This window comes from Mastomys coucha, unplaced genomic scaffold, assembly GCF_008632895.1.
Source record: "Mastomys coucha isolate ucsf_1 unplaced genomic scaffold, UCSF_Mcou_1 pScaffold15, whole genome shotgun sequence".
Taxonomy (NCBI): Eukaryota; Metazoa; Chordata; class Mammalia; order Rodentia; family Muridae; genus Mastomys; species Mastomys coucha.
This window is the reverse complement of record NW_022196897.1, coordinates 129,655,245-129,664,334: the sequence shown is the minus strand read 5'-3', so window position 1 is coordinate 129,664,334 and position 9,090 is coordinate 129,655,245. Positions and strand designations below refer to the sequence as shown.

General features: G+C 44.4%; 1 protein-coding gene across 1 annotated transcript in view; it reads right to left on the bottom strand.

The window, feature by feature from the left end:
* Positions 1-1,187: 1,187 nt before the first annotated feature.
* The window catches only part of Kat14 (lysine acetyltransferase 14), a 44,794-nt gene continuing 36,891 nt past the window's right edge, over positions 1,188-9,090 (bottom strand). Inside the window, exons 10-11 of the mRNA XM_031372102.1 lie at positions 8,890-9,080; positions 1,188-6,444 (exon numbers count right to left, since the gene is read on the bottom strand). Coding sequence (XP_031227962.1) covers positions 6,271-6,444; positions 8,890-9,080 — 365 coding nt within the window. The 3' untranslated portion in view covers positions 1,188-6,270. The remainder of the gene's footprint in view (positions 6,445-8,889; positions 9,081-9,090) is intronic.

The following is a 9,090-nucleotide window of genomic DNA, read 5'->3' as shown; positions in this document are numbered from 1 at the left end:
AACTATTGGTTCCCATACACCCCTTCTTCTCTTTTCTAACCTAAGAGTCTGCTTCCTCCCGTCCACTACACACAGGATTTTTACATCTGAGGGTAAGTTACGTGTGCCATAGCACTTTACCTCTAGATGCTGCAGGGAACGTTTCCTAAGTGTGAAGACACACAGCACAGCATCAGCCTCACTAAACTGAACCAAGTTTGTTTGTGATCACAAGAGAACTGATCTAGAAATCAGTAACAGATTTCTTATGGAGCTTCCCTAAGACACACATATATACGGACTGATCCTGAAAATTAAGTCTCTCACTTCTAGTCTAGGGCTGGACAGATGTGGCCCGGTAGTTAGGATTACATACTGTTAGTGCAGAAGACCAAGTTAGGTACACGACGGCTCATAGCTGCCTAATACTCTAGCTCCAGGATTATGCATCTCTGGTCTTCTTAGGCAACTACACTCATGTGCATTAACTCCTAACCTCCCCCCCAACACAGACACACACACAAAATGTAAAATAAATTTAAAAAAAATTAAAATTGTTTAAAAATACTTATATTTACCCATCCATCTAATCTATCTAATCTACCTACCTATCTATTAAGTTATTTGATGCCAATAATCTTTTTTCAGATAAGGAAATTTAGGTTACTTGCCCAAGTCACATTGCTAACGAGCTACAGAGTTCTATGGCCTGGCACACTGCCTCTGGGTTTACTCAGGTGTAGTAACAACTGATGAGCCCCCTACAACCACCCCACACCCCCTCCCTGGTATTTGGAGATAGTATTTCTCTGTCCTGGAACTCAGTCTGTAGACCAGACTAGCCTTAAACTTGACTATCCACCTGCCTCTGCCTGCCATACCTGGCTCCCAACAACAGGTAGCCTTCGCCCAGCTCCACACCTCACAACTCCCCTCCTCCTGGTCTCTGGCCCAGGGAATCTCTGACCTGCTTTTCTCAAACATCATTTGGCCATGTGGCCTTCTACGTCTCTCACAAGGATTCCGACTTCTGGAGCACAGGAGCAGTAAGTCTATATTTGTTTAGATGGGTCTCAACCCTGCTTGCAGCTCCAGCTGGCCTGGAACTCTATTTATAGAGCAGACTGGCCTCAAACTCAGAGGTCTGCCTGCCTCTGCACTCGGACTACAGACTTTTTGTGTCACAAGTATCACAAGCCAGGAGTCTGGTTTTCTTAATTACATTTATTTTGGAGGTATGTACTTGAAATGTATCATATACACGGAAATCAAGGGAACAACTTGTAGGAGTTGGCTCAAATCTGTTTATATCTTTTAGATCCTGGAAACCAATCAGGGCCACAGGCTTGCCATCAAGGGCATTTGTCTCTGCCATGTCCTACTGTCCTGACCCGGGAGGAAAGGGACAAAGACTGAGCAGCTTCTCCCTGAAGAAGAGACATGAAGGGTGGTCCCTCTGCTCTCTCTGACAAAAGCTGAGTTCCTGGGGCTGGTGGCTCCTGACACTTTCAGGAGTCAAACACTTTCACAGGGGTCACACGTCAGTTATCTACACCACAATTCTTAACAGCAGCAAAATTAGTTAGTTTAACAAAATTAGTTATTAGGAACAATGAACTAATTTTATGGTTATGGGTCACCACAACCTGGAGAACTGTATTAAGGCTCACAACATTAGGAAGGTTGAGAACCATTGGCTTAGAGTCACATACTGAGCTTGTACCTTGTTCCCTGGCATGGAGCTTGCTCACTGGGCCATGCCAGTTATTCTGCAAGCCCCATCCTGTCTCTGCCTCCCCAGTTGTGGGTCCACAAGTGTGCACCACTACAGTCAGCTTACTACATTGGTAGTGAGGCTAGAACTCAGGTCCTCGTGCTGTATGGTAAGCACTTCACTGACTGCACTACCTCCATTTTCCCAGACTCTAATTATGGCAGCTTTCAGATGTGGTGTGTACCTTAATTTATAAATGAAGATTGCTGGCAGTTAGAAACTAGCAATAAAAATGTACACAACCTCTGACCTAAGAACTCTACTTCTGGGAATCCATACATAAGTAAAAAGTCCAATCCATGGTGGAAAAACAAGTACAAATATGTTAACTGTGATGCGCGCGTGCGTGTGTGTGTGTGTGTGTGTGTGTGTGTGTGTGTGTGTGTGCATTTTTTAAAAAATAAATTCAACTGCCTGGCACTGGGCTGAAGGTAGATAGAAGGAAGGCAATTAGAGGCTGACATAGCAACTTGAGAGCTACCCAAGGGAGAATGGCAAGTGTCCTAGAACAAAATGCCAGACTGGGTGACTGAAGCCACAGACATCTGTAGGAGCTTCATGTTTGAGATGTATTGTCTGGGGAGGGCTTAATCACTGCTTCAGTGACAGAACCAACCCGCTGTCGTCTGTCACAGTGAAAAGGAAAACCCATCTCTGTTTTTTGTTTGTTTGTTTGTTTGAGACAGAGTCTCGGCCCGGACTGGCCTTGGGGTTACTGGCACATACCATGCTCTGTTGTCCTGATCTCACAATCTCTGAGAAACCCATCTCTTAATATCATATAATGTGGTCTGTTATAGGGAGCACAGGCATCGAGGACATAGTCAGAGTGAGTGGAGGGCCAGGGAAAAGAAATATTGACAAAATTTGGCTAGGGTAAGCCAAGTCCTAGCTGGAGTTCCAGTGTGGCTAACACAGTTCAGCTACCTGAACTGAAGAACAGGGCAATGGAGCCTTGCTGCCTCTCCACCTGCTTTATTCTCAGTCCGTTCCCTTTTTCCTTTTGATAGCCATGGCTTGTGCTACAGTGCAGTGGTTTCCCTAGAGGCAGCACAACACGTACAAGCTCTATAAATGCAATGCACTTGAGGCTGTGACTAGAGCTTCCATGGGCCTACCTGATCCTCATAGCCCACTCCACTGACTACCCAGGCAGCATGGGAAACCTTAGCAGGAGGTTCCATCTTCGTCCTAGTCCTGACCCTGTGGGCAGTACGAGGCTAGAAACAGCTCACATGCTCACTACTTATGGGACCCCTAGGTGAGCTGAAGGTCGCTTTACACAGGACTAAGGAGACCGTACATAGGAGCTGAGGTTAGAAAGCAAACCCAGGCCTCCCTCCAGCTTCTTGGCTAAGCTACTATCCATCTTCCTCTTCAGCTCAAAGAAACCAAAATTTTCCAGCTTTACTTACTTTTTCAGGGGTCCTCTTAACACAGGGAACTCTGTATACAATGGAGAGCTCTAAATCTCCATCACTTATCCAGGTCGAGAGAAGGAGGTGGTATGACGTGACATTCAATCTGTGATAAATAGAAATGTTCTAGGCATGAAGAAGAGTGAACAGAGCAAGAGGCAAAGCAAGAGGCTGGCTCTGCTGGCCCAGCGTCTGGGGTAGCACTGCCTCCACTCAGCCATGGCAGGAGCAGTGCTGAGCACAGCTCGCTCTCCAGGTGCAGTCAGAGCAAGGAAGACTGCTGCTGCTTTGACATCAGTCTGCTAAGCTTTGAGAGGAAGTTCTGACTTCTGGTGTTTGGTTTTGCACCCCCTAGCCAAGGCTTCTACTATGGGGCTACATACACCCCACTGCTTTAAGATTTCTTGACCCTGTGCAGGAGGGTATTGTTGATTCATTTTACAGATGTGGCCTCTAAACGTACGAAATTCACTTAACTAGACTATGGGAAACTGATTGTAACTGATAAGTGCTTGTCTTGTTTTGTTAAGAATGTGTGTGTGCATATAGACACGCAGATTAAGTAAGCAGATATCTGTGTTATTCCCTCTATTGTCATTTAGTGTAACATTGAGATAACATCAGTGGTTAAGTATTATAAATCAATATAATAATTAAAAGGATAACAATTCTTCAAAGGACTTTGCCATTTTTCTAAAACATGTGATATGTTTGCAGCGATATGTGGGACATATCATGACAGGCAGAATTATGACCTAGTTGTTGTTTTCATTTGTAAATTAAGCATGATGTAAGGAGATGTGACTGTGTGTCAGAATAAGGAGAAATGAACCTGTGATCGATAATCTTATTATCTGACTACACCTAGAGGTAACCACTGGGTGCTCCTGTGGTAAACTTGTCTATCCTGTTGCTGTGGCCAATATTAAATACAATTCTTCAGGATGCCAATATAGACTGGCAGCACTCCAGGATTCCTCTAGGACTGCACACCAAGTGGGAACTACAAAATCATCCAGCCTTCTGAACTGAACAACTACTATATTTTCACTTTTCAAAACATCATCAGATAGCCATTGTCAGACTATATAGATCACACCCCATAAACCTAGTAAGTCTTCCTCTGTATGTAATAGTAATTGACAAATGCTTCTGTCACATATGTGTGTGTACTCCTCCTATCAGCTCTGTTCCTATCGAGAACCTAATACAGACCGACAGTAGGCATCAACGTGAGGTAATACTAGAATTATCTGTGACTGTTAGAGATACCTACCTAAACAGGTCCTGACTGTAATCACGATACCAGCACTTACTTTTAATACTCACATACATGAAAAAAAAATCAATCTCTAAATGTAAAATGGGGAAGATAAAGCTATAGTATATAAAAGAGAAAGGCAAAGACTTAATTAAAGAAATTAAAGCAATCACTATCACAGATAGTCCCCTCCAGCCATTCTTTGTCACACTGGTGCTTGACATCTACCTAAGACAGTTGGAAGCTGATTTCCAGGTTTGGGAAGGCTTTCTCAATTTACTTCATAGGGTGTAGTGTTTTGAATGAGTGGCCCCCATAGGCTCATATATTTGAAAGTTGGTAAAAACAGTTTAGGAAGGATTAAAAGGTGTGGGCTTGTTGGAGGAGGCATGGTACTATAGATGGGCTTTGAGAGATGTCAAAAGCCCATGCTATCCCAGTTAGCTTTCTCTCTGCTCCATGCTTGTGTCTCAAGGTGAGAACTCTCAACTCCTGTTCCAGTGCCTGCCTGTCACTATGCTCCTTACCATGATGGTCATGAAACTGTAAGCCCCAAATAAACTCCTCTGTAAGTTGCCTTGGTCACTGTGTCTTATCAGAGCAACAAAAAAGTAACTAAGACAGGGCTTATAACTCGTTATCAACAGAAGCCTTTAAAAGGCAGAAAGTGCTTGGGAGGAAGAAAGAAAACACGAAGACACATTTTCTAGATGGTGCTGTGCTGACTTTGCAAAGAAACAGTCTTGACTATTGTTCCAGATAAGAGAGCAACGCTCCCATCAACACAGGAATTCAAGCTGCAGCTAGGGCTTATGAGCAGAGGATCTAAATAGTGTTGCACAGGGGAGTTTTACACATGCAAACCAGTGTGTTATAAAGCATTCAGCCCTTTCTGGATTCTCAAACCAAGTCAGAATCCACAAAGCAAGAGGAGCCACTGTTCCTAATTAAAGACAAGCTGAGTGCAAATGACTGGGCTAAAGCCCTGGCTGTGAGGTGTCACAGGTAAGGATTTTTATTGGAGAATATCTGATGCAATTGGAATGCACTTAAGATACCTGTAGTCCAACTCCAACATGTGCAATACAGGAAGCAGCTTCATGAGGTGGACAGGCCATCCAGGTCTGCCTGTACCAGTCCACACCTCCACTCCTGTGTTGCAACTGTCCTGAGCATGAGAAGGCCCGGGAAGCTCAACTGTTCCTCTCAAGCTATTTCCCAGGCCATGCCAAGAGTAAACTCCTTATACCAGGTCAGTGTCCCTGAAGGAGATGCTGACAGGTAGATCAAGTAAAGCAGCGTGGAGACAGACACTGAGTATATTCTTCCTGACTGGGACAAAGGTCAGCAAGAGACAAAAGGACTTCAGTGCCCCATAAGTCCTCTGGGGTTCAATGACAGCACAGCACAGGCTGAAAACAGAATTGGAATCATTCTTGATGCCTCATAACCTCTCGTCCCAGGACAGTGAGAGCACTGGCAGTCTTTAACCTTTCATACTTCCTGAGCTTTAACGTAGGACGAGCAGGCCCATTCTTAAATGGTTCAGCTTAGAAGCTCTTCTGTGCTCATTGTATGGAAAGAAAATGACAGAGTCGCTTGGGTCTGGTGTACAGTGGAGTCCAAGATACTGCTGGAAGGCCACTTGGGGCCTGCTGGATGGTTTCTGGACGGAAGAACTGTCTACCTGTACCACTGGCTTCACTTACGCAGCTGGACCATGTGGAGGCTATTACCCACAACAGACCAGGGCCCAATTCCAGGATAAGGGCCTGCACGGCTGCTGAGGCCCACTCTCTGACAGCATCCACTGTTGGCTGGGAAGAACACAGTTCATCTCAGCGTCGGAGCCTCAGGAAGAATGCATGTTTACACTCCGTACTCTCCAGTGGGTAATACTTATCATAAAAATCCAAAACATACTCCTCAGTCTTGAAGCCAAACTTCTGGTACAGCAGCATGGCAGGGTTGCTTGCTGAGACATGAAGAGTCACATCCTTGCCCATGCACGTCTGCCAAAAGTAGAAGAATACAAGGTGAAGCCATCGAGCCAGACAGAGAATGAGCAAATGAAGCATTCTTCAGAAGGAAGGGAGTGGGGTAACAGAATGGAGCTGAAGCATGGTAGCATCTGCATGGAAGTGCTGGAAGCCCAGAGCACCGCAGCACTTACCAACAGCTGAAAATCTAGGAGTGCTCCCCACGGAGCTGTGGGTCCCAAGTCTAAAGGAATTCCCGTGCTCTGCAGGGCTGTTTCTACCCCGAAGCAAAAGGCCACTAGGATACTCCACTATATGACATTTATTTATTTATACTATTTATTTTATTTTACTATATGCATGAGTGAATGTCCATGTACCACATGTGTGCAAGAGACTTTGGAGATCAGAGAGTGTTAGATCTCCTGGAACTGGAGTTACAGATGGTTGTAAGCCACCATGTTGGTGCTGGGAACCAAACCTAGGTCTTTTGCAAAAGCAGTCAGTACTCCTAACAGCCAATCATCTCTCCAGAGCTGTTTTTATCATTCCAGTGACACTTTGCTCACTTATTATTGTGAATTTGGGTAGTTTGTGTGTGGGATCATGCACACCACATTGCACAACTTGGAGGTAAGAGGACTACTGGAAGTCAGTTTTTCACCCCTGCCATATGGGCCCCAGAATTAAACTCGCCATCAGGTTCAGCGGAAGTGCTCTTTCTCACTGACTCATTTCTCCATCCTCCATAATTACTGTATTTATAGTTCAATTAAGTTTAAATATCAGACATATCAGTACCAACAATATGACAACCTTGAAGAACTGGAAAATGAGAATTCTAGTTTTTATATAGATGACAGCTATACCATCTCTAAAGCCTGCAATAATTCCTTCCCTAGAAATACTAGAAAACAATCAAAGTTGTATACATAACTTAAAAGTACTAAATTTTTAATTATAAAGCCTGAATTATCTTATACTCCTAAGTCCGTAGGTCCCTTTATATCCGACAGAATTGAGACTTCTGTCTTTACAAAAAAAGGGCAGAGATGTTTCTGTGGTCACAAAGGCATGTCTTTAGATTCTTTAATTAGCCACACAGGTATGAACGTGTTTAATGAGGAAGGAATCAAATTGCTGCAGTCCTTAAAATTGATGATTCTGGCTGTCAGGAACACAGAAGAAGATGACAACGGACAGTTCCTTTCTTTTTTATTTATTTTTCACTGTGACTTCGAACACATCTGAGACAGAGAGCACAGTTATTGTGCCAAGGACAGCAACATGGTATGAGCACACAAGCCTCTATAGGTGACAGCAGTGGTTTTAGACAGTCAACACAGACAGCTAACCACGGCCATGACCAAGACCACAGCCATGACCAGTACTATACAGACTGAGCCCACAGTGGTTTTAGACAGTCACTACAGACAGCTAACCACAGCCATTCCCAGTACTACAGAATGAGCCTTATGTGGGCCCTTGGGCTTACAGTTTCTTTGGGGTACAAAGTGCCCACAGTATAAAGATAAACAGAGCAGAGCCATCAAGGCGCATCCTCCATTCCAGGCCTCACACTGAGCACCGAGGATGCCTTCTGAGTCATCACCCCACCCTACTTCAGCCCCTGCTGCTAACGAAAGAGCCAGAGACATGCAGAGCACTCTGTGAGAGAAAGATGGCCTTGTTGGAGGAAGTGTGTTGTTGAGGGTGGGCTTTGAAGTTTCAAAATTGCAGGCCAAGCCCAGGGGCTCTCTACTCCTGTTAGATACATCAGATCTGGATGTAGAACTCTCAGCTACCATGCTTGCCTGCATGCTAGCATGCATGCTCTCTGCTATGAGCATAATGGACTAAACCTCTGAAACTGTGAGCAGTCCCAGTTAAGCTTTCTTTTTATATGAGTTGCCATGGTCACTGTGTCTTCACAGCAGTAGAACCCTGACTAAGACACAGTAAGCCCCATGCCAACCAGAGTTTCACATCAGCATCCTGCCTAAAGAACAAAACAATCTTTTGCTTACAGGAGAAAAAAAAAAACCTATTGCTTGCATTCATTCATTCATTCATTCATTCATTCATAATCTACTACTTACTGATTCAATTGTGATAAAATGTTTATAAACAGATAGTATGCCCACTCTCCAAAGTCACGAGAGACTTACTCTAAGAGCAGAGCAGTGTCAGCACAGACAGGGTGAGTGCTTTACGGCCTCACATGCGATTTTTTGCGGCTTCTTTTATGATTCATGCTTGCATAGGGGCTTCTCTGAAGCTAAGAATAAAACCTTACTTTAGGGGCTGGAGGTCTTATCCATGTGCTTCCGTAATCTCATGACTGGGACCAATGGCTTCCTTTTGCTTGGACTATGCTGGTCAAGCCAGCTCAGCCTCATGCCTCCTCCTGTTTTCCAGGGAAACCCTGAAAGGGTCATCACTTAAGTTAGGATTAAATCATGAGCAGAGAGAACTTGCCTGAATCAGATGATAGATCATGAATGTGGCAATCCCCGCTCTCCTCCACTCAGGATGAACAAGCAGAAATGAAATGTAAGCTTCGTTGTACTTCACATCGGGCACCATGAAGCCAAAGGCAACAATGACTTTTTTATAAAGGACTACGACACTGAAGTCTGGATACTGCAGACACTCAGACAGGTCAATGCCTAAAGAAAA